At 34.5% G+C, this 27,313-nt stretch overlaps 1 protein-coding gene across 1 annotated transcript in view; it reads left to right on the top strand.

Annotated features, from left to right (window-relative positions):
• Positions 1-36: 36 nt before the first annotated feature.
• The window catches only part of PIGK (phosphatidylinositol glycan anchor biosynthesis, class K), a 71,774-nt gene continuing 44,497 nt past the window's right edge, over positions 37-27,313 (top strand). The window contains exons 1-8 of the mRNA XM_004679523.2: positions 37-158; positions 3,014-3,067; positions 7,987-8,078; positions 18,702-18,837; positions 21,394-21,505; positions 23,793-23,889; positions 25,882-25,999; positions 26,224-26,334. Coding sequence (XP_004679580.1) covers positions 66-158; positions 3,014-3,067; positions 7,987-8,078; positions 18,702-18,837; positions 21,394-21,505; positions 23,793-23,889; positions 25,882-25,999; positions 26,224-26,334 — 813 coding nt within the window. The 5' untranslated portion in view covers positions 37-65. The remainder of the gene's footprint in view (positions 159-3,013; positions 3,068-7,986; positions 8,079-18,701; positions 18,838-21,393; positions 21,506-23,792; positions 23,890-25,881; positions 26,000-26,223; positions 26,335-27,313) is intronic.

Raw genomic sequence — 27,313 nt, 5'->3', positions numbered from 1 at the left:
CCGGTAACGCTGCTTTACGGCACTCGCTCCGCCCCCGCAGGTGCGCGAGACCGAAGCCGGCAAACATGGTCGCAGCCAATTTCCCCAGCCCCGCTTTGACCGCGCGAGCAGGGGTGTTACTCTTGTGCTTGAGCAGCTTGGCCGCTAGTCAGATCGAGGTAGGAGTCAGGTTCCTCTGAACGATGGGCCCATGGGGGACAGCGGTGGCGTGCCTGTGAGCGCCCCGGTGCCCGAGACACAGCACAGAGGAAAGTGTCCGGGAGATATCAGCCGCCCACTGCCCTGGGAGGGTGTCATTGGGACGGGATGGTCTGTGTCAGCCTCGAAAACAAATAAGGAGAACCGACTACCAGGAGACAGGGGGAGATTTGTGCGTGCAGTCCCTAGCAAGTGAAATTCTAGTGAGATAGCCACAGGAGGTCTCTAAATTATTTGCAGGCTTAAGGGGCCGGGCTAATCAGCAGATACTTGCAAGTCTGTCCAAAGTTTTCTCTTGTGCCTACCCCAAAGCTTTTTAAATACACTCTCCCTACCAGTTTAAAAATAATAAAAGATTGCTCGTGGGTGCTATATCTATTTATTACTGCTGGCTTCTACTATAAAGTATATTTCAGATAAAATTAATATGAGTAGATACCCTGCCATTTCCTCCATTAGTCTAATGGGTTATCTTGTATACTTCATTTTGGATACCATTAGTCTTTTTTTGTAGTTCCACAGTTTTTCTGTGTGCTATTTTGCATTTTAATGTTTGTACCTCGTGACCCTCTGTTCATTTTGCAGTAAAGGCACAATCTCTGTAGATCCTTTACTTATCCTTTACCTTTGTTCTTACTGTTGTAATTTGTACATTTAGTTAGTATAACGCTCATCTGTTCTAACTCTTGTGTTCTTTGCACTCTCTAGTCCATCTTCATCACTTAGAGTGTAATAGTACCTTAACTGGTTTGTCTCAAGCCGTTCTTCCTTCCAGGCTGTTTAACAAGTTGCAACTAGAGGAACTTTCAAAAATATAAATCTGATCTTGTCACTCATATAAACCTTAATGCTTTTAAAGATAAAGAACAAAATCTTCATTGTGACCCACAAAGAAGGCAATGCATACTTTAGCCCCTCCCTACATAGTTCTTTCTTGCCCTGTCCCCCTAAATTATGCTAACCTTCTGTTTCTCAAAACCTTTAAGCTTCCTTTCTGCCATAAGGGCCACATGTTCCCTCTGGTTGGAATTATTTTCCTTCTTCACTTTATCTTTTGGTTCCTAACACCATTGTTACTTCTCTGGGGAACCTTCCCTGACCCCCACCCTAATCCCAAATCGGGCCAGATCTTCCTGTTATACTGTTCATGACACTGTGTACTTACCTTTATAAAATTGATAGCTTGCCCTTATTTAATAACGTGTCAATGAAATTGAATAGTGATTCTTGGTGAAGGCATGGTTTTTGGTCCATCATTGTTTTCTGAGCTACCAGGACAATAACTCATGGTATCCAAAAAATGTGATGCATGTTTTTTGAATGCTTCCTTATTAAACTCTGGGATCCTTGAGAGAAAACAGCATGATTTTTAGTGATTATTGTACTACTATATTATATATTACCTAGTACATAATAGGTGAACCATTAATTTTATGTGCCTGTGTTGTCTAAGCAATCACTTCTTGAATTTTTCTCTAAAGTATTACTGATTTAAGACTTTTCTCCATGCAAAAAGTCAAGTGTATAGAGTTAAATAACAATGCAGCCAGCTGAGAGAAAGGACATAGACTAAAATACAGATCTTCAAATTCCTAAATCAGTGTTTTACCCACTGAAGTAAAGTATTATGGGTGGCATTAAGCATTACAATAATATAGCATTATTGTATAGTATTGTTTTCTTTAGCAGTTAGGGAGGGTATTGGGAAAAGTTAAGAAAAATATATGTAAATACATAACATTTAAGTAGATTTTAAATTTTATTCTAATATTTTTAGATAAATATTTTAGTCATGATCCCTATATTCTGTGAGCTGGTTAATATTACCACCTTATAGATGGGGAAATGGACAGTGAAGTTAACCAGCTATTTTTTTTTTTAAGATTTATTTATTTGTGCATACAGAACTAGGGTACAGGCCAGAGGTGCAGGGGCAGTGAGAGACTTCACCAGAGACAGAGTAGGGAGCAGAACAAGTAGATGGACGAAGTACACTGCTGAGGGGAGCAATGGGCGGTCAGAAGAGGTCTGCCGTGCAGTGCTGTGTGGTCACCTCCCTGGCAGGCGGGGATCGAGTCATGCTGAAGTGGCTTTAACTTCTCAGTGCTGTGCTTTAACCCCTTGTGCCACCAGGGAGGGCCTAACCAGCTATTTTTATTTTATATTGCTAGTAAATTAACCATGCTAAAATTTGAATCCAGGCTTTCTGATTGTCCTAATTATACTGTTTGGGAGCAACTGTTAGTTAGTCATTATGCTTATAGTTTTTATTATTTCTACATATGATAAAAATAGGGTCTGGATGGTTTTAGATGCTGAGGATTTTAATATTATATAGTGGCAAATACAGTATAGACCTTAACAGATTAGTGAAAATGTTACGTGGCAGTATGCTAGAGAATGTACTGAATAAAATATTTTGGTGAATTAAAGTAAAGCAATTGGAAGCACCTAGCACAAATTAGGAATGAATATTCAGTGGAATTTCATTAGGAAATGTATTGTTACTTTGTGTAGAGCAAAGACATGAAATTAGCAATTTACAATTTGGAGACTGAAAAACTAGAAGCATATTAGAAAAAGCTGGCAGTGTTTGAGATAAATATGTATAATTAAATGGCATTTACTCCACTTGTGCCCCCCAATAATAACAAAAACAATTTTATTCTTCATAAAGTCAAATAGAATATTCTGTGAACTTGCATAATGATAAATTACTGTTACTGTAATTGTAAAAACAACATAAATCTTAACCATTAATTTTGAGCCTGGGAAATATGACTTCTAATCATTTTTGTTGTTATTTGACTGATAGGATCAAGCGGAACAGTTCTTTAGAAGTGGCCATACAAACAACTGGGCTGTTTTGGTAAGTATATTTTATAAAGATATAACTTGCTGGTAATTTTAGATGTGTGTCTGAGTAATTTTGTGTGAATCAAAAATTTTGAAAATAAAAGTTTGATTTGGCTATATTTTAAATGATTTTGATTTGGCTATATTTTAAATTCATTGCCTCACTGAATAGTATTCTTTGCCTTGGGTATATTTGTCAAGTGGTGACATATAAATAAAGTGAGACCATATTAGGGATGCTGTTCAAGGAAGCATTTTATAAAATATAGAATTATTTTAATGATAGAAACTAGTAACTATAGTAACATTATAGATTAGTTAGACTACTTTACTTTATTTCTCAAAGATTTATTTATTTATTTATGCATACAAGAGCTGGGGTATAGGCCAGAGGTGCAAGGAGTAAAAGAAATCACTAGAGACATAGTGGGGAGCAGAATAGGCAGATGTACTGAAATACATTGCTAAGAGGAGCAGTAGGTAAGACAGGAGAGGTCTGTTGTTCCATGTGAGTCAGCTCCCTGGCTGGGGATTGAACTGCAGTGGCTACAGATTGCTTCATAGTGCTGAGACTTAAACCCTTGCACCACCAGGAAGGTCCTGTTTTTTTTTTTTTAAAAAGATTTATTTATGTGTACAGGCTAGAGATACAGAGGCAGTGAGAGGATTCACCAGAGACAGAGTGGGGAGCAGAACAGGACTAATGACAAAGTAGGAGCAGTGGGAGGGTCAGTAGAGGTCTGCCACACCATGTGGGTCAGCTCCTGGGTGGAGGTTGAACTCATGCTGAAGTGGCTTTAGCTTCTTAATGCTGTGCTTCAACCCCCTGTGCCACCAGGGACAGCCCTATACATTTCTGTATTTAATTCATCAATGCTTTTTTTTTTTGGTGCTTGAAAAGTGTGTGATTGTTTAACAACTGGGGTTTTATTTCATGACACTGTCATGAGTAGAAGATACAGTAAATTTGACTTAGTGAAAAAAGTGTCAGCTGGGAGGGTCAGCTAGAAGAATGAGTAAGAAAATAAAGAGGCAAAAAAGGAAGCTGATTTTTTTTGAAAATGAAAAGGAACAAAATATATAGCATCTCAAAGCCATTAACTCATGTTGGAAAAGGATGAAAACTGAGGAACACATTTTGTGAGACTATAGTGGGAATGTAAAGGAGGTAGGTAGAGGAAGTCAACTAAAAGTGCAGAACAAACATGTAAGACTACAGTTAACTTTACCAGAGCCAAAGGGAGATGGAAGGGTTGAGGCCTTACAAGTTTATTGAGAATAGTTTCATAAAATTATGTATTTATCTACAGATTGCTAGAAGTAATTACAGAGTGATTATAGTTGCTGTTATGTGTTTGTGTTAAATGTACTTGTATTGTGGTTAAATAGAGCAGTGTGTGGACGTGGACTCATGCCTCATTTTTGTGTTCTCCAAGACCATGAGATTTTATTATGAAAATAATCAAGATAAGGTGACAGTTTTCAGTGATCACTTATAAGTGGAGGAAAATGATCCACCAGTTTGAAAAGATGCTTGCTCTAGAGGAAATAAGTGCCCTTCCATGATTAGTCTCAGTCTGTGAATGCTTAAAAGAGGAAATTGTGCACATCATTGTACTAATTGCCAGGGCTCATCCCTGAAAATTAAGGGCTTACTAGCCTGTACTGCACAGGCATTAAAACCTCTTTTTCTGGGAAACCCAATCTCAGTAACCTGGGTCTTAGATGAGAAAGAGGGTTGAAAAAGAATTGTTACTGAGGCCCTCCCTGATGGTGCAGTGGGTTAAAGCACAGCACTGTGGAGCTATTGCAGCCACTGCAGCACCAGTGTGAACCCCAGCCAGAGAGCCGCCCATGTGGAGGCAGACCTCTCCTGTCTTGTTCACTGCTCCCCTCAGCAGTGTATTTCAGTTGATCTGCCTGTTCTGCTCCCACCCTGTCTCTGGTGAATCCTCTCACCCCCTGCACCTTTGGTGTACTCCAGTTCTGTATGCATAAATAAATATATCTTAAAAAAAATAAATTATTCTAAGCATTCATCACAGTAGTTTTTATATTTTGCCCAGTATTTTGCATATTCACTCAGACTTAACATAGTGAAACTTAAATTATATTCTTTTTCTTTTTTTTAAAGATTTATTTATTCATACAGAACTGGGGTATAGACCAAAGATGAGGAGGGTGAGAGGATTCACTAGGGACAGAGTGGGGAGCAGAACAGGCAGATGGACGAAGTACACTGCTGTACTTCGGGCAGCGGGCAGGAGAGGTCTGCTGCGCCATGTGGTCTCCTCCGGGGCAGGCGGGAATCGAACTCATGGGGAAGTGGCTTAAGCTTCTTAGTGCTGTGCTCTAACCTGCTGCGCCACCAGGTTATATTCTTAAATGGAAAAATCATGAAATTTGACCAAGGGAAAGTTCAAAGTATGAAAAATGAATTTCTTTCAGATTTAAGAAAATAAGATCTCACTTCCATGGCAGTTTTTAATTAATTTGGTGTAAGACTTGACTACATGATCTAGAGGTCAATGAAATGCCCTTTGCTTTTGCTTTGCTTTTGCCACCAGAGGGAGCAAGAAGGAAAGTTGGATTCCATTTAGGTCTCAGGATCCGCTTTGAATAAAACATTTTTTGCCAGTGTGTAATAGAAGAGATTTTAAAGGTAGTCCATATTGACGGTTAAAAAGTGTAATGAGAAAGGATGAAAACTGAAAAGCTGTTGTATTCTTTGACCCACATTTTATGGTAACACTGTTAGCAGCTAATTGCATATCTTCCTAGAAATTTCCAATTCATATGCCCACATTTGTACATTTGTGTCTGAACATCTCCCGCTTTTAAAAAAAGAGTCATGCCAAATGTTCTTTTGCAACTTGATTTTTTTGTTTTTTGGGTTTTTTGGTGTTCTACTTGTAAGTATGGGTTATCTATTAAATTGGTATTTCCTGGTCTCTTCTTTTTTCTGACTCTTAATTTCTTGCCTAGTAACTTGCTGGTGAAAAATGAGGCAGTTTCTTAGCCTTTTGGGTATGGTGATGTACACAGATTATACTGTTTTTTTTTTTTTTTTTTAATGACTGATTCAGATACTATTTATGCTTACATTAGGGAAACTATAGATTCTTCAGATAGTAATTTTGTTTCTGGCCTTTTGGTTTTGATTTTTGCCAATAGAGGTAACACTATAGTGAAAATACTTGAATACATATTTCTATATTAAAATGAGCATTCAAAAGATTAAGTAAATTTTCAAAATTGTTATATGTCACAAATTACTCTCTCATATCCTGTCAGTAAGATGTGGGTCTTGTGGATACTTATAATTCCATATGTATTTTTTAGTGTGCAGAAAGTTGAGCATCTTTGAGAGTCTTGTCCAATTTTAAAGCTTTGTTATGAAATGTGTGCTCATTCTTTGCCCATTTTTCCCCCCAAAGTATTGTTGGTCATCCTTTCCTTACTGATCTACAACTTTATGTTTATTTCTATTAGAATTTTATGGCATCTTTGACCTGAGTTTTACATTTTTTTTTTTAAAGATTTATTTATTTATACATACAGAACTGGGGTACAGGCCAGAGGAGCAGGGGTGGTGAGAGGCTTCACCAGAGACAGAGTGGGGAGCAGAACAGGCAGATCAATGAAGTACACTGCTGAGGGGAGCAGCGGGCGCGTCAGGAGAGGTCTGCCACACCATGTGGTCACCTCCGGGGCAGGCGGGAATCGAACTCATGCAGAAGCGGCTTTAGATTCTCAGTGCAGTGCTTTAACCCGCTGCGCCACCAGGGAGGGCCGAGTTTTACATTTTTATGTAGTCAAACATTTGTTCTTTCCCTTATTGAATTCTAGGTAGAAAATACGTTTTAAATTAAAAAAATACAGTTATTTTCCATTTACATGCAAAAGAATATTTATCCTACTCTCAAAATTGATTTTATCGACTATCAGCAGAGACCTGTAGTAGGAGAGCATAGGGTCTTGGTGGGTACTACAGCCCAACCCAGACTTGTCTTTTACTTTATCTAGAATTTAGGATTCTCAAGAAAGCTGCTTTTTGAGGCCTAGTGTTAGAGTTTTCTGGTACCTTTAAGAATCAGTTTCTTTTGGGCTCTCCCTGTTGGTGCAAAGGGTTAAAAGTGCAGCACTATGAAGCTAGCCCAGCTGCTTCTGCATGAGTTTGATTCCTGGCCAGGGAGAGGATCCACATGACCCAGCAGACCTCTCCTGTCCCACCTGCCGTTCCTCTCAGCAGTGTACTTTGTCATCTTGCCTGTTCTGCTCAACGCTCTGTCTCTGGTGAATCTTCTCACCTCCCCTGTATCTCTGGCCTGTACCCTAGTTCTGTATGCATAAATAAATAAATCTTTTTTTTTTATTTAAAGAATCAATTTCTTTTTTTAAGTGTAAAATTTGCTTGGATTGCTCTTAGTTTTCTGTTCTAGTCACCAGTTTTTCTATAATATATTCTCTTGTTTCCTTATAAAACTGTTTGCATGTTATGTTTTACTCTCTCTCTTACATTTTCACAACTAAATTAGGGAGCAATCCAGAGTAAGAGTACTGTTATGTAACACAAGGTAACTAATTTTCTCTTCTCTGAAGAGATTATGGACATTGTTTTTGATTTTAAAGGAATTACTCTTTCAGACATAGGAACATTACAAAATCACAATAATTGAAAGCAACTGTAAGTAAGTTTAGTATTTGATTACCTCCCCCAAAGATTTGGTTTCTCTTCAGCTGCTAGGTCTTTTGTATTTAATACTAATTATGATAGATCTCTCAGAAAGAGTGGCTTTATTGACAAGCCTTTAGCCTGAATTATGCTATAGTTCTTTTTAAGGTACCTTTATGTCACTTAAAGAGAAATAATTCTGTAACTCCATGGCTTATTTTGATTCATAAAATAACATATTTGTTTTAACACTTTAGGTGTGTACATCCCGATTCTGGTTTAATTATCGACATGTTGCAAATACTCTTTCTGTTTATAGAAGTGTCAAGAGGCTAGGTATTCCTGACAGGTAAGGAATCTTAATAAAGTATAATTCTGAATCCAGTGAAAAATCATCCTTAGGTGGTTGTTATTATATTTTTATTTTTGTGTTGCTTTTGAAAAGTCTGAAATATTTGTTGTTGTTAAAGCATAGCATCATATATGAAGTAGCTGTTAAAACTGTATAATAGCAAATTGTATAAAAGCAATAATAAAGTATAAAGATCTGATAAATATATCTTGTGTCATTTAATTATTAAATGCTTCAGCCAGGTTTTTAATTGTAGGTAATAGAAGGCAATTCTGACTGATTTAAGTATAAAAAGATTTATTGGAAATGTACTGATTAGCTCACCAAATGGGTAGAGGCCAGTAACTTTAAATAGTTGGGAACAAGGAGGTGTATCTAAAAATTGCTGCATAAAACCAATCAGTGGCAAAAATGATGCCATAAATTACTGAAGGCAGACAGACTCAGCGCTGAATAGCTGCTGCTGTTGCCTTTGGAAACTTAATGTTACTACTGCTGTCATTATCCTAGCTTCCTAGGTATCTAGCTCTTAATTTAGAGTGGTTGGTGAAATGTCATATTGACAAAACATAGATCAGGGCCGATGTCCATGCTGCGAGGGTGACAGGACTCAAGACTACAGCGCTGTTAGCTTCCATACAGGGGACAGACTCTGCTTCTGCAAAGACTCATGAAGTAGGCTGTTTCCTGATTACAGGAAGGGAGTTCAGGGATGAGGCAGGACATCCCCAACCTCTAACCCAGGCACATGTCCTGTACATTTGGCTTGTCCGCTATAATAGATTGTTTCTACTTCTATTAAAGCAGTTACATACAGCAGGGAACCACAATCAATTCCATTATTTAGGTTTGATTTATTTAGTTCTGTGTTCTTCTCTATTTGTGAGGCAGTGTGGAAAGATCTTTGTGGTCAGATGGATGAGTTTGAAATCTGACTTGGTGATTTTGATCAAGTTAATTTTCTTCATTGTGCTTGTTTTCTCATCTCTTATATGGTAATACTGGTTTCCTTTTTGTAGGATTTAGATACTTGAAATAAAAACAAATAGAGATGTTAAAAGAACTGCAGGAGCATAAAGGAAGCTGTGAGTGTGTCAGGAAACAAAGTTATATTACTTTCTTTGTAAAATAGATAATTTTGGCTTGAAAAAATGACAGAACTATAATTTAATTCCTGTATTGTATCACAATAATAACACCATTAAGAAAAAGCACATTAGGCCCTCCCTGGTGGCACAGCGGGTTAAAGCATAGCGCTGAGAATCTAAAGCCGCTTCTGCATGAGTTCGATTCCCGCCTGCCCCAGAGGTGACCACATGGCGTGGCAGACCTCTCCTGACCCGCCCGCTGCTCCTCTCAGCAGTGTACTTCGTCGATCTGCCTGTTCTGTTCCCCACTCTGTCTCTGGTGAAGCCTCTCGCCGCCCCTGAGCCTCTGGCCTGTACCCCAGTTCTGTATGCACAAATAAATAAATCTTTAAAAAAAAAAGAAAAAAAAAAGAAAAAAAAGAAAAAGCACATTAAATTGAGCCTGAGAAAGGATGATTTGCTAGATCAAACATTCAGATTTCATTCTTGCAATTAGCCAATTAGTATAATTTGTCAATTGATTCCCTTTAGGTAATTCTATATGGTTATTCCTTTGGTTTTAACTGACCTTGTAGTTGGACTTTCAAATATTTGATGACTCAAACCACTTATTATTTAGCAAATAGAAGTCAGTAGATTTCTGTTTGCCTTTTAGCCGATTATGGTGAAAACTACTGTTATGGTGATTTATACCCCTTTCTTCCTAACTGGAATTAGATAGAAAAATGCAATTTTAAGTAAATGCTTATTCAGAAAGTAACAAATCAGTTTAAAAGTTTGATTTTTTTAAAATACATTAGAATTTTTCACAACTTCTGTCACATTCCAGACAGAAATGAATCCTGAGAAAAATCTTTGGTCATGACATTTAGTTAAAATTATAACTAGAGTTTTTTTTTTTTTTTTAATTTGTTTGCTTTATCAGGGGGGCATTTTATCTTTCTTTTTAAAGTGCAAAGTATTTGCACTTATTTCCCCCATATACTCAATCAGCAATTAGTTTGTGTCACAGATCATTTGCTAAAAGACATGGAAAAGATGTTTGCTTTTGTTTTAGTTCACAGTAATTCTATAGATCTTTACTGACACATCATACATATTATGTTACTACTCTCGTTCTGATTTCTTTCTCATCTGTATGTTTCATATATTTCAACCATATTAAGCTGTTGTCTCTCCCTGGAATAGCTGCCTGTACTTCTAGCTCACTGCTACCTAACCTGGCTGTGATTCATAGTTACCAGTGGCAAACATTAAAAACATCTGTTTCTTGGCTCTACCTCGTGAGGGTCTAATTTGCTAAATCTGAAGTGATGCTGAGACCTCAGCTCTACATGTGTTGCAGATGCATAACCAAGTATAGGAAACCTAGCTTTAACTTTCACCTGATCTTTCAAATTCAAAGCTACTCTAATTTCCTTCCTTTCTCACCCCCCTTTTTTGCTTCTATAGTATCCTGTGTTATCTTTTAGAATAATATTTATAATTTTATGGTTATAAATTATAATATAGTGTGTAAACTCCTTGAAGGGAACAAGGATTTATTCCTATTACATTTTGTATCTTCAGCATTTAGCATCATGTCTGGCACATAGTAGGCACTTAGTAGATATTAGATAAATAAACAAAGACATGGAAATGCTTTTCAATTCCAAAAAGTAGGCACAAGTTAATACTTTAAATGTTTCTGTGTCCTAAAGTTTGTTCGTCTAGTTTTTAGCAAATGTTAATCTGATATTAAAGACATTTTAATAAATAGACTGCCAGAATTTTATAATACTATTTCAAACTATTGCCTTAGGTAAAACAGTGTAATGCTTATGGGGGAAATGAAAAGACATTCTCATAAGATCCTCATCATCACCCTAATCTATTATCATGTTCATTCCTTGTCCCTTCAGGGTCAAATTTCTTGCACTTTGTGCTTAGACTTTCTCTGACCTTACCCATTCCCAAAGATTGTTTTTATTTGCCTGGCTTTAGCTTCATGAAACATTAGGAAATTTCCTGCCTTTAAGTAATTGTTTATGCTAAATTCCTGTTTAGCTGCTTGCAAATATGATTAAGATGAGCAACAAAAAAGGCCTTAGGGATTAGGGAAAAGTGTTTTTTCCTCTAGCGCTACAGCTGATTACTCTTTCTTGGGTTGAACACTTGATGAAGTGCTTTACTTAGGAGTAGGGACATGAATAACATATATATATCTTGAACACAAAAACTGTCATGTTGATCCTGCGAGAGGCACCTGGGATGTGGAGTGACTAAAGGAATGTGGAACCATAGATCCCATCTCATCTTTACTCTGGAGAGTAGATGCATTTAGCATTGGGTTGGGTAAGTTCTGCCTTTCCTCATTTGCCTTCCTTTACCCTATCTCTGCTCCGCCCACCCCGTAGGCCCCTAAAATAAGAGTAAGATTATGGAGTTAAATGTTTACATAATTTTTCTTAAAATGTGATTTACTACTACTGGATTTATTACTTGTAGACTTACAAGTAGGGAGGATGTGAGTTTTGTAATGATTGCTGTCTGATGAGTATTTTTGTAGTTAAATAGCTCTCTGACATGATTTTTTTCCTTACTCTTATTTCAATCATTTTATAATTTAACATTCACATTTAATCCTTTTATTATTATTCACTTCCCCTTATTCAGAAGCATTGAGTGTTTGAAAAATAAGGCTCAGATGCCCGTGGTACTCATGGGCTTTTTGCAAGCTGACTCCAAATCTGATATTCTGATGCCTTATACTTCAGCCAATTCCTTGTAAATCCCTCTACTTGCCTCTGTTATTGCCTAATACTGGTCCTTCCATCTGTATTTCTTTCCACCTCTCTCCTATTTAATTTTGCTGTGACCAAATTTGATTTATGCATTCCCTAAAGCATTCTTGATACTTGTATAAGTAGCGTTATTTTTTTAAAATATTCTATCAGGGTGCTTATTTCTTTGAAGCTATTTTAATACTGGATTTGTAATTCCTTATATTGTTTTCTTTGATATATTGTATAGAGTTTAATGAATGAATGGTATGCTAAGCACTCTGGGCTAAGCAGAACCTCATTGGTCTAGGCTAGAGAGGAAATATCAATGAATACTTGTTATTTATGTTCATTTTTAATCTTATTCTCAAGCATTATGAGCTAAATGTCTTCTTAGTTGATTTTATAAATGCTCCTCATTGGTGGGGTGATCTCACCAAGGAACTTTAAATGTATTTCTTTCTATCAGGTAGAAGTTCCTAAGAGTCTTAACTAAGATAAGTCAACTTGGGCTTCACTTATTCCCTACTCTCCTACTATAAAGTTCCCTTAGAATGTACTTTATTTTGAACCCTATCCTTTTAAATCTCTTTCACAAGTAATAAATATTAGAGTTCAAATGTAAATTTATTATTTATATAAATTAAAAACTACCTGCTATTGTTTTGCAAATTATGTTGGTAATATAGCTTTTGACTATTCTTTATACTACTGCAGGGTAGGTCTTAACAATAGGAGGGCATTTTCTAACATGGAGCATTAATAATTGTTACAGGAATTTTTCTGTATAATTTCCTTTTGGTGCAATTTTCTTATATAATTTGGAGAAAGGCATGGCTGTTAAGGCTTTTAAAAATGCTTGTGGCTTTTCTTTAGTAAGGTCAGCCAAAATGTCACCCTATTTCTGATTTTCTCCCCTTTCTATATATATCTAACCACCTACTGTAATCCATGTACACTTTAACAAGTTTATAATGAATTACTTCATTTATTTCTTGGGTTTTTAGTAGCAATTGTTTTTTTCCTCTCTTGCATAATAAAAATCAGAATGGTTAAATGATCCAGAATTTGGATTCAGGTCTGATATCTGATAGGAAAGCTATCTACGATATTTACAGCAGTTAATTACTTATGTAACATTTACAATTTGAGAACTCCTTTAATATAATCTCATTTTATTCTAATGACAGCCCTTTAGAGATTGGTATAACTTTACACATTTAATACCTTCTTAAATTCTACAATATAGCTATATGTTGAATGTAGTGCTGGGGTATTGTGAAAATAGTTAATACTAATTTAATAAATAAAGAATACCTCTCCTATTTTCTAATTTTCTTGAATTATTTTACTCTTGATGAATCTTTGTTATTTCTTTTTTCACGCACTTCATGCTTCTTCATGCTTTGTAGCTGTAATACATGCCTCTGTACTTAACAGCTTTTAGCTGTTTATTCCCTGTCTCCAGTCTCTTCCCCATCCAACTCATCCCACACACAGCTGTTGGAAGCATCTTTCTCAGACACTGCTTTCATCTTTGTACTCCCACCATCGAGAAGCTGCAGCAACTGTTGCCTCTCTAAAATAATGCAAAAATTTTAACCAACCTTCAGTCTTTAATTACAGCTTTGTTAATTCTTAGTGTGTTCATTTGTTGACTTGTTATGACATCTACCACATAATATTTAGGCATTCCCATTTCTTTCTCTTTCTGTTTATTTGTTTTTTTTTTTATTTGTTTTATCACTTATCCCAGATGTCCCTGTACTCTTCTTTCCCACACATCTTTTTCCTTCTGTGTTGTATGTAGAACATGGTAGAGTGCTTTTACAGAGATGGCACCGATAGTTTTTTTTAACCTTTTTCTATTAATGTATCTAATTTTCTAAGTAATTAAATATATGTTTAAAATTGTATTCTGTTACCATTTTATTATTTTGTCTTACTTTTTATGAGTAAAAGGACTGGAATGAAAGGAATGTGCTTGTAATGTATTACCACAGTTGTCAAGATAATACTAACTCATGTCTTTGAATGTTCTTGTCTCCTGTTACTTCCTAATAATTTTATCTCTTATAGACTGTAAAAATATAAATAATAGTATTTAATATAGATATACATATTCTTAACAATCTGTCATTTTTGCTCCGGCAGCTGATCTGTCTGCCACTCCACATTATGGTTCTGGTGAAGGGCATATAATATCTTAAGTAGGGAAACATTTAAAGTTGTTAAGTTTAAATGTGCCCTGAGGAGAACAGTGACAAAGGTAAAAAAGCAAAAGGTATGTTTTGGCAACTCTCTTCATGTTCTTATTTTAGACAGTAAGTAGGATCAGTTTGTAGGATGAAGGTCTTGTAGGACTTTATGCAACAGAGAAGAACCTTCTTTATTGATTTATAAATAGATATTGAAATGCTAAAGAAACCAAAGATGCTTTATCCTTTATCAGTACAACCAGGTCTTCATTACTGACACTACCCTCATAATAAGTAACTTGGTTTCCTAGACATTGCTCTTAAGAGGTGTCTTGGCTATTCTTGGGTCTTGCTCTTCTCTATTAATTTTAAAATCAACTTAAAACCCTTTTAGAATTTTAATTTGCATTGCAATAAGTTTTAGATTAATGCTGGTATTAAACCTTTCAATATATGAATAAGGTATATCACTCCATTTAATTATGTATCTGAAAGCTTTCAACTAAGTTTTATAATTTTTAATTTTCTCCATAAGCACCTTTAGTAGAATTTTTAGTTGTTTAATTTTTTTTGTTTTTGGTAATGCAAATGACATTGCTAAAAATATATTTTACTTTCTTGTGCACGCAGTTGGTTTTTGTATATTGTTCTAACAACTTGATGAATTCTTACTAATTTTAATAATTTAACTATAAGTTCCCTTTATAGTCATAAAATCTACAATGACAATCCTTTTCAATTTTTTGTATTTTTTTTATAATTGCCAAAACTTTTCATATTTGAAATTTGGGGCTCAAGTTGTCTTTAAATTAAAAAGTAGTATTACCTAATTAATAGTATGGCTACAGAGTGTACAGCAATTTTAAATAGCTTAGTAGTATTTTGATTAATACAGAATCTATTTAAATTTCATTTAATAAATAAAATTTTATTAAGGTACTAGTCTATTATAAATAAAAAATTATTTTTTTCACAATTCATATACTAGAGTCCTATACTAGTGGTATAGGACAGTGAAAGATTATTCATTTATGAATATATGTGAAATATGTTTAAATTTTAACCTATTTGTTACTGGTTCCTGACTAGGACAAGGAGGCAATTAAGGGGGGATTATTAGAAATGGCCTGGCCACCCTGATGGAGGACTTGCCTAGTCCTTCAGTGTTTGGCAAACATAATAGCAGGAAAAAGTATTTTAGACCATTTCCCTATTCTCTGCAGATTTTTTTCAAATGGGTTTCATACCTCCTTTTTGAGAAGTTTTAACATGTTTCATATTGATCATTTTTAAAATCTATAAAAACCTTCTTGTGATATTCTATTTATAGATTAGATACCAAGAAATGGTAAGAAAACAAAATCATAAGTTTCTATGTTTTTTTAAATCTGAAAAAGTGAAGAAGTTATGCTTTACTAATACCATATGTATATTTAAACTAGCAAATACATATGACGTACAGAGTAATTAGTAGTAGGTATATGGATATCTTCATTTTTTTAACCAATTGGAGTATGTAATTCAAAAATAGTAACCATGGTGTAATAGGACTTCCTATAAAATTTCAGTACTCTCTTTTTCTTTGGTTTTGTGTTAAGAGAAGGCTTTATTACCATGCCATTTGCAGGGCCTTGAATAAATCACACACAGTAGTATAGGTTTACCACACTAAAACTACCATATTCTTGTACTGATTAGATATATTTGGTTTTAATTATAATACTTTAATAAGGCAAAACTAACTTACTATTGTTATTCAAAGGAATGTCTCAGTGTAGACTTCTTTTTGGATTTTGATTCCAGCAATAATTGATTTTTTTTAAAGATTTATTTATTTATTCGTATAGAACTGGGATACAGGCCAGAAATGCAGAAGGTGAGAAGATTCACCAGAGACAGAGTGGGGTGCAGAACAGGCAGATCAACGAAGTACACTACTGAGAGGAGCAGTGGGCGGGTCAGGAGAGGTCTGCCTCGCCCTGTGGATCTCATCGGGGCAGTCAGGGATCGAACTCTTGGGGAAGTGGCTTAAGCTTCTTTGTGCTGTGCTTTAACCCGCTGCGCCACCAGGGAGGGCCAGCAATAATTGATTTTATACACACTCAGTGAAGATTTAAAATAGCTGTCGTGATGTTAACCTTATATCAAGGAAAAAGACACTCTAAGGAGTCAATAAATTAGACATCATCATAACTAGTAATAAGAGAGTGTTTATTAGCATAGGCTTAGTTAAATATAAGATCTGACAACTTGTGTAGTAAATAGAGCCTGGAAATTATGAACTGTGTTTTGTGTAACATACTTTTGTGAAGAGAGATTTTTTCTGTTTCATATTATGGATGTCAAAATATTGAAAAAAAGATGGAAGTATACAACTTCTCATTAAGTACAATAGCAGTTACTTTGTTTTAGCAAACTAACAGCATCCACCAAATGGAATTAATGATTTTAGACCATTACATTGATGGTCTTGTTGGAATTTAGTATTAATATTAATATTTTAAAATAATTTAACTTAGAATTTTCTCTTTATAATTTTGTAAGAGCTGTAATCTTAAAGGGGTCACATATACTTCGGTATCATACAAATACTTTAACACTTGGAACAAGTGAAAATTTTTTAAATCGGAAATGGTCTAGAATGTTTCTAATGGTTTTAGAAACAGTGAATAAAACTATGTAGCTAGACTTCAAAACCATTGTAATATAGTCTGTATCTTGACATGATTTTCATTTATTATTCACATATGTAATAATTTTATGCTATATTGATTTATGTTAACTGAGGTAGTATACTTATTTTGAGTCTCAAAATTGTATGTAGAAAAAAATGTTGATTGAATTTATAATTTTAATCTTAAATTTCTACTTTATTAACATAGTATCATATCTATACAATAAGGTTGTATAGATAATTAAATAATTATTTCCTTTTAGAGAGTGAAATTAATCTTAAATGAAAAGCATGACCTAAAGGAATAGGTTTTTTTTTATATTGAGATTTTGAGGTCAGTTCACATTTATTTATTAGTGGCTCATAACAAAAAAAAAGATGTGATTGACAATAACTAATGTAATATGTTAGTAATGGAAGCTAAGTAGTAATGTAAATGAATTTTCTTGAGTTATTAAAAAATGAGAAAATATGTTTTCCATTTTAAGAAGAAATTCATAGAATTTCACCATTCTTGAGTATGAATAGTAACAGCTGAAAATCTGATCTTTGAATGTGGCAGGGTTGGAACCATTTCAAAATAGATTTCTAGCCAATTTTTAAGAAAAATCACAATGTTTCCATTTTGAACTTTAATGTATTTGGAACATATGCAGTGGAACATTTTCTTCTTACTGTCGTATGCCAACTAATTCCATATTGCACATTAATTTTCTCCTTATGTTTGGGAAGTTCAAATATATGATAAAGAATTGCTTGATTCATGTGCACCAGTTTTGATGGTAAGGTCAATATGAGAGGCTTTTTAAGGGAGCTTTTGCCATTTTCTTTTAATGAATATATATACAAAAAATGCAAGTGTTTCATTTACTCAGTGCATGTTTATTGAATACTTATTGTATTCTAGTAGCAGTCACTAAGCCTGAGTGATCAGCTGGTCAACAGGATAGAGCCTTTGTCCTCAGAGAGTTTATGTTCTTATGGGAGTAGTAGCAGGAAATCACAGGGATTTATCTGTAGAAATTAAAACATATAGTGGGAATAGGTGCTTTAGAGATTGGAATGATATGGGATTTGGGAAGTGATATGTCTAAATTAGGTCATTAGCCCTTAAAGTGGGAAAAACTTGGCATTTTCCTGAAACAGAAAGAAGATCGATAGGGAAGGAACTTAGGGAACATGGGCGGTAGAGGCTGAAGTTAGGAAGATAGACCACATTTATTAAGCCTTGTAGACAGAACGAGTAGCTCCACTTTTCCTCTTAATTATAATGGGGAATGCTTGAAGGGGTTTATGTTAGGAAGTTTAGTGATGTATTTAAGGTTGATCATTCTGGCGACTATAAAGAGAATGAACTGTCAGAGCATGAGAGTTGAAGCAGGAAGCCATGTAGAGAGTTATTTATTCCGGCATCTAGTTTCTGTGTCTTAGGGAGATGGTCTAGAACCAGTGGGAAGTGATTGTATTGGAGATGTAACACAGTGGTATCATGATTGTCCATGGATGGATTGATTGCAAGTTATCACAATTAAACATTTGGAGTTTTGACAGTAAAGTTCTTTGGAATATCATAGTCATGTGAACTCTGCAAGTCTTAAGAATGTCAGATATTGGAAAGGAGAGTGGAGGTCCTTTCTCTTTCCTTTGCTATCCAATACAAAATAATAATCTTAGGATAAAAATTTAAGCTATTATTAGTAACTTTAAATTCTGCAGATAATTTCATGTCTGAGAGTTCATATTTCTTTAATACACTAATTAAAATTATGTAAAAAGTACTTTTTGTTATTTTTAATGAAGAAAAGCGCACATGCTGACTCTATGATGTAAATAAAATAGATCTGTTTTTATCTTCTTGGTTTTATTTAAGTAGTATATTTACTCTGCTTTTCCCCCAGTCACATTGTGCTGATGCTTGCAGACGACATGGCATGCAACCCTAGAAATCCTAAACCAGCTACAGTGTTCAGTCATAAGAATATGGAACTAAATGTATACGGAGATGATGTAGAAGTGGATTACAGAAGCTATGAGGTAAATTATTTAATTTAGTGACATTTTTGAAATGGAATTATGCTCTAAAATGGTGATCAAATAAAAGTCAGTCTTTTTCTTCAAACTTTGTGTAGTGTTGATATAATAATGTCTCTAGGGTTCATATTAAAGAAAGATTAGATGAATAAAATTTATTACAACATAAACATAATAGTCACGCATTTAGGAATAGAACAATTTTATGTTGACTTCTGTATTAGTTTTAGTAGGTTACTGGTATCTGTTCTTTTACAATAAATGTTATTTATTTTTCATATTTGATATAAAATTCCAAGTTTTGCATTTATAGTAAATATATTAATTGTGGAAAATTAAAATGACAAAAATTCACCCATTTCTACTGCTCACAGATAAATTTTTTAATATGTTTCCAGATTTTTATTTGTATATGATTAAAAGCGAAACTGTAAATTTACAAAAGTGGTGTGTTTTCTTCCCTTTTTTTGATTTATTTTATTTATGCATGTAAGAACTGGGGTGTAGACCAGAGGTAAAGGTGGTAAGAGACAGAGTGGGGAGCAGAATAGGCAGATCTACTGAAATACACTGCTGAGGGGAGACTGGAAGAGGTCTATTGCTCCATGTGCTGCAGTGGCTGGCGATTGCTTTATAGTGCTGGGACTTTAATCCCTGTGCCACAAGGGAAGCCCTGTTTTTCTCCTCTGAAACTTCATTTTAAATTTAATAGATGGTGAATGTGTTTGATTTGAAGTCTTCCTTGATGAAGTCTTTCTTGGTAATCCTTCCCCTTTCACCATGCCTTCCAAAAATAAGAAACAGTTTCTTGTGTTTGCAGTCCTATTGTTTTTTTATTTAATTAAGCAATTTTTTTTTACATCACTCTTCATACATTTTTCCATTTCAGTTTTAATTCCCATGGGTTTCTCACCACCACTTCACCTGTGTGTCATCGTCATAGTCTCATGTCCTCTTACCACCCCAGTTTTTATCCCATTCCCTTTCCAACCCATACCATGTCTCTGGTTTATAGTTGTTCGTTATTCTCATTTTTTACTTCATTACATTTGCTTCTCTCTATATATTTTTTTCCCTTTTCTTTTCCCCCTGATCCCTTACACTCCTGCTATGAGTGAAACCATCTGTTATTTTTCTTTTTCTTTCTGGCTTATTTCACTAAGCACAATCCCTTCCAGCTCCATCTATGTTGCTGCAACAGGCATGAGTTTATCTTTTTTTGATTGCTGAGTAATATTTCATTGTGTATGTATACCATGTCTTTTTAATCCAGTCATCTACTTTTGGGCATTTGGGTTGATTCCACGTTTCCCTATTGTAAATAGTGCAGCAGTAACCATGGGTGTATCCTTTGGGTAGATACATATGAGAGGGATTGCTGAGTCATATGGAAACTCCATTTTTAGCAGTTTGAGAAACCCTCAAACAGCTTTTCATAGTGGTTGTACCAGTTTGCATTCCCACCAGCAGTGCAGGAGAGTTCCTTTTTCTCCACATCCTCACCAACATTTGTTGCTAGTTCCTATTTTGAAGCAATTTTAAAAGCATCTTTAGGTCTCAGGCTGTAAAATCCTTGAAGACATGACCAATATATGTCTTATACCTATGGCCCTTTGACGGCATGCAGAAATGTTTGTTCAGTGATTATATTTGGGGGACTTTTACTTGTTTATTTAAACATTATTAAATGTAGACCAAAATTTACTTGTTGCTTGCCAACAAGAAATTCTGTTATAGCACTTAGCATATTGCTCTATTTTGAGGAAAGTATAAATCAAACAGTTCACACGTATGCATGCACACACATTTACATAACCATGATGTGGGAAAAAGTTAACAAGAAAACTGGATAGACTTTTTGCATTTTAAATGTAGATCTCTTTAATATATGATTTAGCTGTTAAGTTTAAATTGGCATGATACCATTTATAACTGTAAATATGCTTTCAAAGAAGCTATGAGGTCCAGAAACTTCAAGTGGGAAATCTGACTTAAACCATTATAGTTTTTTTTAACATGTTAAAGATACCTCTAATGAAACAGGTAATAAAGTACATTTTAAAAAAATCAAAGATAAGTAATTTGTGGCATTATTTATGGACTTATCTTTATGGTTTCCTTTTTATGATTTACCTTTCTCATTTCAGCTGGAATTAAATAAGTAATTACACAGATTAACTGTAATCATTATACCATATTATTCAAATTTTATTGTATCTTTATAACAAATTGAGTACAGATTAATAATTTTTGCGCTTTTGGTAATACTTTGCATAGCATTTACAGTTTTAAATTTAGAAGTAACTTATTTTTTCATAGGTAATATGTGTTCATTTTAGTTTTTTTAAATGGAAGCAAGGTTACTTTGAGCTATGTATTCAAATATTTAATTGACTACAACTGAAAAAAACTGAAAAATGTATTTCATTAAAAATATTTCTTTTTGTTTTATTTTCATTTTTATTTATATTGAGCCATAGAGAAAGAAGTAGGAGTGTTTTGAAAGTAAAAAAAAAATACTAGTTTCCCCAAGTTTCTTCTATTTTATGTTTTTTTTAGGTAACTGTGGAGAATTTTTTACGAGTATTAACTGGGAGGATCCCACCTAGTACTCCTCGTTCTAAACGTCTTCTTTCTGATGACAGGAGCAATATTCTTATTTATATGACAGGTAATCTCAGATTTTAGACATTTAATAATGGAATATATTGTAACTTTTCAAAAAGAAATCTGCATGGAAAGAAATTTAAATACTCTAAATGATTGTTGGTTAAAAGTTAAATTGTTAAATAGTTCTTTTTCTACAATATGGTATTAACTTGAAATGATATTTGAACTATTGCTGTCCTTTTTCTTCTTATCTTTTCTTTTTATTGACTATCCTAAGAAAACTTGCCACCTTTTACTTACATACTGATGTAGCCTTTTTGACTTCAGTTTTTTCCCCATTATTCTTTTCAGTGAAATGTTTAATAGAAATCACAAATCTGTTCCTTTTTCTGCTTAACTGTTTAATCTTTTGCATTGATTGGTTCTCAAATTTAAGTGTGCATAATGAGTACCTGAAAGAAGATAAGAACTTTTCCTAAAATTCTGAGTTAGTTTGGAATGGAGTTGGGTTTATGAAACTGCTAATTAAATATATTCATCAGGTATGAGCGATGGTAGTCTTTTCATTAAACTTTGAGGAATATTGGTGATGAAATACTAATATAATTAAGATACATTAACTTAGTTGTATCTAATACATATTATCAGTTATTCAATTTCGGTTCTTAAACTTTTTCTTATTATCTGCCATACCTTTGATCTCGAGCTTCTAACCTCACTTTTCCTATCTGATTATTCCTTCTCTTTTTAGTCTTAGCTCAATCGTTACATCCTTCAGCGATTTTTCCTTTTAAGTCTAGGGTCACTTATGGCTCCAGTTGTCTGAGACAGTCCTAGTTATCCTTGTTTCCAACCTGTCCCATTATTACAGTCTTCTTTATCCCTCAGAAGTGTCCTGGGATGAATGATACAGTTTACAGTTGTCTTTTCATGGCAGCGTCGGCTCTCTTTGCACTACCATATTAATCCATAGTTTCTGTCTTAGTGTTTAATTTTTTTGTTTGCATAGTTACTGCTTCAGTAGATTTTGAACTTCAAGATGACACCTATAATGTGTTATTTATCCTTTTTAGCCACCAGTGGACTATCTTATGGTAGTATTCACTAAAATGAGTGGTGATCAAATGATAAATTTTTTTCCTGAGCATATTCCATTCAATGGATGATGGAACAGGTGCGGAATTAGATGTTGCTCAGCAGGACAGTTACTGACCCCCCACTTAGTGGCTTGCTTGCTTTATCGTGTTGCATTTATTTGCAGCTTTGATTTAATCAATTTATAAACTTTAAGAGAGTTAATATAGCCAGGATAATTTTCATTTTACATGACCTGAAAGTTATAACCTTGTCAAATAAGATGAAGTACTGTCTTGTAACTCAGTTTTATTTAATGTGCCAGACTAACGGTTTTAATGATATTTCCTCACCCCCCTCACCCCTACCAATGAGTCTGCTTGTACTTTTTCAAGATAATTCCAGTTATGGAAGAACTTCCTGTTGTCTATGGTTGTGTATGGTAAAACTATAATAGAGTGGCTCTGTTTTATAAATAAAATTTTTATTAGAGTATGTTGCATCAGTTGTTTCATAATATCCATGACTGCTCTCACACTGAAGTGGCAGAGTCCAACATCAGTTTTTAGGTGAGGACTGCATTTCCTAGTAGTACTTCCCTGTATACTTCTATGTTTTTTTAAAAAATATTTATTTATTTATGCATACAGAACTAGGGTATAGGCCAGAGGGTGTGGGTAAGGGATGTTGTGTGTGAGAGACACAACAACAGAGACAGAATGGGGAGCAGATCAGGCAGATTGACAAAGTACTGAGGGGGGCAGTGGGCAAGACAGGCAAGGTCTGTGCCACGTGGGTCACCTCCCTGCCCAGGGATCTAACTTGTACTGAGGGCTGTGGCTAGCTTCCTAATGTTTTGCTTTAACCATTTGCACCACCTGGGAAGGTCCTTCCCAGCATACTTCTAAGTAGACACTGAATAGTATACCATAGCATCAGCTCACGTCTTTAGCTCCTTTCTCACCAAAAATGTTTGCATGGTATTTGAAAATTTTTATATATGGGAATTCATTTCTGGTGTAATAATGGAGACAGTAAAGGAGTATATATAAGTGTGCTTTTCTAGAATTGAGTGATAGAAACACTCTTTAAGATTTATCCATATTTTTTATAGTTTACCATTCTTTAACTTATATGATAGAAAATTAAATATTTTTGCAGTATTTTATTTTAGAGAGTAAAATAGCAAATTACATAAAAATATTCACATCTAAAAGTATGCAGTTTACTTTAAAAGAAAGTTTCTGTTTGGTCTTTTTGACTTTTTCTACAAGGACATGGTGGAAATGGTTTCTTGAAATTTCAAGATTCTGAAGAAATTACCAACATAGAACTTGCAGATGCTTTTGAGCAAATGTGGCAGAAAAGACGGTAACTATTAAATATTTACTTTTCCTAAGATAAATTAATACCTAATTTTTCAATGATTCTTACTGGATTTTAACTTATTTCAGTCATTTGTTCTATTCTTTTAGATTTATGTCTGTTGTTTATACTGAATTGTTATGTTTAAAAAAAATTCACAGCTATTAAAGATCATGAATAGGTAGTTAATCTTTAAAATAATCTTGCAGGAACTACAAGTCCTACTAAAACCAAGTTCCCCATTATGTTGGGGAGATAATGAACATGTTTATTTTCTAATTTATACCTATTCCTACTTTTTTGCTCATTCCCTGACCCTCACTGTGATAGCAGTACATTCTTTCTTTCATAGGAAAAAGTGCTAATTATGATTAGCATAAATACAATTTACATTAATGTTGAAATATTGCTAATAAATGGTAAGCAATCCTTTATTTGAAAGTTGGCATATGAATTTGAGTGAGTTTAAGCTACCAATTCACTGTTACCCTCTAAACATGGCATGAAGGGGAACCTAATGCTTATTTTGTCTTCAAAGTGTATGGAAATATCAACGTAGAAGTTATTTCTAGGTACTAGCTGTGACTCAGTCACAGCCTACATTTATTGAATGTAGACTAGGTGCTGGGTTCTGGGTTTTAAATGTGTTGTCTAAGGGGCAGATACTGTTGTTATTCCCATTTCTACAAATGAGTAAATTGAGTCACATATAGATTTAGTAACTTACCAAACTACCCACTAGTTAAGCGCCAGCACTAGGCTATACACCCCGGTGGCTGATTTTAGAGCTTGCTTTCTTAGTTGTTTTATTGTGCCTTCTACCATTGGCTTGGATTTTATGGTTCAAGATCCCATGCTTTCTTTTCTAAGTGCAGTGTTAGCTGTTTACCTAGATCCAGTGTCTGAAAGAAACTGCTAAGGAAGCATACCTGTTCCCTGCTTTCAGCTTTACCAGCTAGCAGTTTATTCTAAAATACAGAGCTAATCATGTTATTCTTTCCATTAAAAAAGCCTTTGGTGGCTTTTTGAAACTTCTAAGATTCAAATTTCACATGGAATACTTGACAGGCTGACAGTGCCCTCAGTTTGAAACTATTTCCCTATCTTTCCCCTAGGTTTACTGAAATCGTAGTTATACAAATAATATTCCCTTTTTCCCAGAACACTTGTATTTTTTCACATTTGTGCTTTTTCTGATAGACTTTTTCCTTTGCTGGAATGTGCTATTCTTTGTCTGTTAGATAACATAACTAGATAACAACTCTCACCCCTCATTGTCCACCTTAGGCATCCCCTTTTCCTGACCTGCTTTCGTTTACAGTTCCCTCTGTTCTTTTCCTGTGCTCTGGAAATTCCTTGACTTGCTCATAATCTAGTTCTATAAAGGCAATTAATTGTAATTGAAGGTAATTAATTGTTTTATCCCTGGAAGAATGTCAGGAACATTATAGGTTCTTAATAAATACTTGTAACATTTATACCACATTCCAGTTTAGTTAGATGGATGTGTACCTTGGTCCAGTTAGTAAGCTCTTTGAATATGTTGGCTGCATCACATGTATTTTTTTCCTGGCTCAGTTTCTAGGTGAGTTAGGTACCAAGTAAGTCTTTGTTGAATCGAATATTCATTTAGATGCTGCATCATGTGCATAGATAAGGGAGGGGAAAGAGTTGGGGCAACCACTTTTTTTTTTTTTCCAATAATATAATAGTTTATTTTTGCATCATTTTGTACCTTTTCCATCGGGACAGCCACTTTTTAGCACACCTACTACGTGCATTGAGATATTTCCCTGTACACAATTATACCTTTAATTTTCTAGTTTTTTTAGTTTTACCAGGTTTATATTGGGAATTATGCTGAAAATTCTCAGGTTTTTAGCTAATGAAACATTAAGATAACTTTAACATCTTACATTATGAAAGTATTATAAAACATTAGCCAGTGTATAATTAATATATGATTCATGTCAAAGATAATTATCACTTTTCTTTCAGCTACAATGAACTACTATTTATTATTGACACTTGCCAAGGAGCATCCATGTATGAACGATTTTATTCTCCTAATATAATGGCTTTAGCTAGTAGCCAAGTGGGAGAAGATTCACTCTCGGTATGTGTGTTTTTTTTTTTTCTTTTTTGGTTAAGTGCAGTTTCTAAACTGCAGCTCTCTTGGGCATGTAGCTATTTTTGAAATCACATCTGTGCTTTATGAATATACCTAATATTTTTAATTCTAATACTTTTTAACACCTTAGGAGGAAACTTTGATTACAGTCTAAATATTTTGTTATAGTGGTGTTGTTTTAGACAGAAAACATTTTTTTTTCCCCATAGCATCAACCGGATCCTGCAATTGGAGTCCACCTTATGGATAGATACACGTATTATGTCTTGGAATTTTTGGAAGAAATAAATCCAGCTAGCCAAACTAATATGAATGACCTCGTAAGTGTTTACTTGATTGATTATAACCCTTAGATATATTAATTTTAATGAAATGAATGATGTATGAAGTCTCTTTATAACCTAGCTCTTCAAGGTACTGTTTCCTATAGAATGATGATCTTTTAAATTGCTTTGAATTTCCTTTTGCAATAGTCTCTCTCTTTTTGCCCCTAAGAGACCTAAAGCTTTAGCCTCATTAACTTGCTATTCTTTGGGAGTCAGTCTTTTTCTCACTCATTTGCCTTAGGCTCTTTTCTCTACCAGAAGTGTACTATTTTTATATTCACAAGTTGATATTCTACCCTTTCCTTGGGAATCTAATCAGGTACTTTTCTTCCAGGAACTCTTCCCATATTGTTCCTGGATAGAATTTATGTAAGAGTAATATAATAGTCTGTTCTTATTGAACAGTGATTTTTTTCATGATTATGAACATTTTTCTCATTTTTAATTTTGTAGTTTCTGGAAAATCAGGATCTTCTCTTATGTATTTTTGTGTACCCTGAAACTTCTAGAAAGTGTTTTCATGTAGCCTGTTGAATTTTGTGCACCTTTCCTCCCTGACTTTTCTATACTGGTTAAATATGTAAATTTTAGTTTAATCTATTTTGAATTTGGTAGTCAAAGCAGGCATCAAAAGAAGTTTGAAACAACAAGCTAGATTGGATAATTATGGTGCGTCAATGACTTTCACTCATTTTTCCATTAATTTACACCTGTTCATTTAGTCACAAGCATCTGGTGTTTTTTCTAAGTGCAAGGCACTATCTGAGCCCTTAAGAGTTAGACACTTCCCTGTCTCGTGGTTCTTAAGGCTTAGCATTGCAACCAGTTTTGCATTGATCTCCTTTGTTATACAGAAACCTTTTATTGTGTGGAAATTTTTCTTTTTTTAAGATTTATTTATTTGTACATACAGAACTGGGGTACAGGCCAGAGGCTCAGGGGCGGCGAGAGGCTTCACCAGAGACAGAATGGG

Source organism: Condylura cristata, unplaced genomic scaffold (assembly GCF_000260355.1).
Source record: "Condylura cristata isolate star-nosed mole 26May11 unplaced genomic scaffold, ConCri1.0 scaffold00008, whole genome shotgun sequence".
NCBI lineage: Eukaryota > Metazoa > Chordata > Mammalia > Eulipotyphla > Talpidae > Condylura > Condylura cristata.
This window is presented reverse-complemented; position numbering and strand designations above follow the sequence as displayed.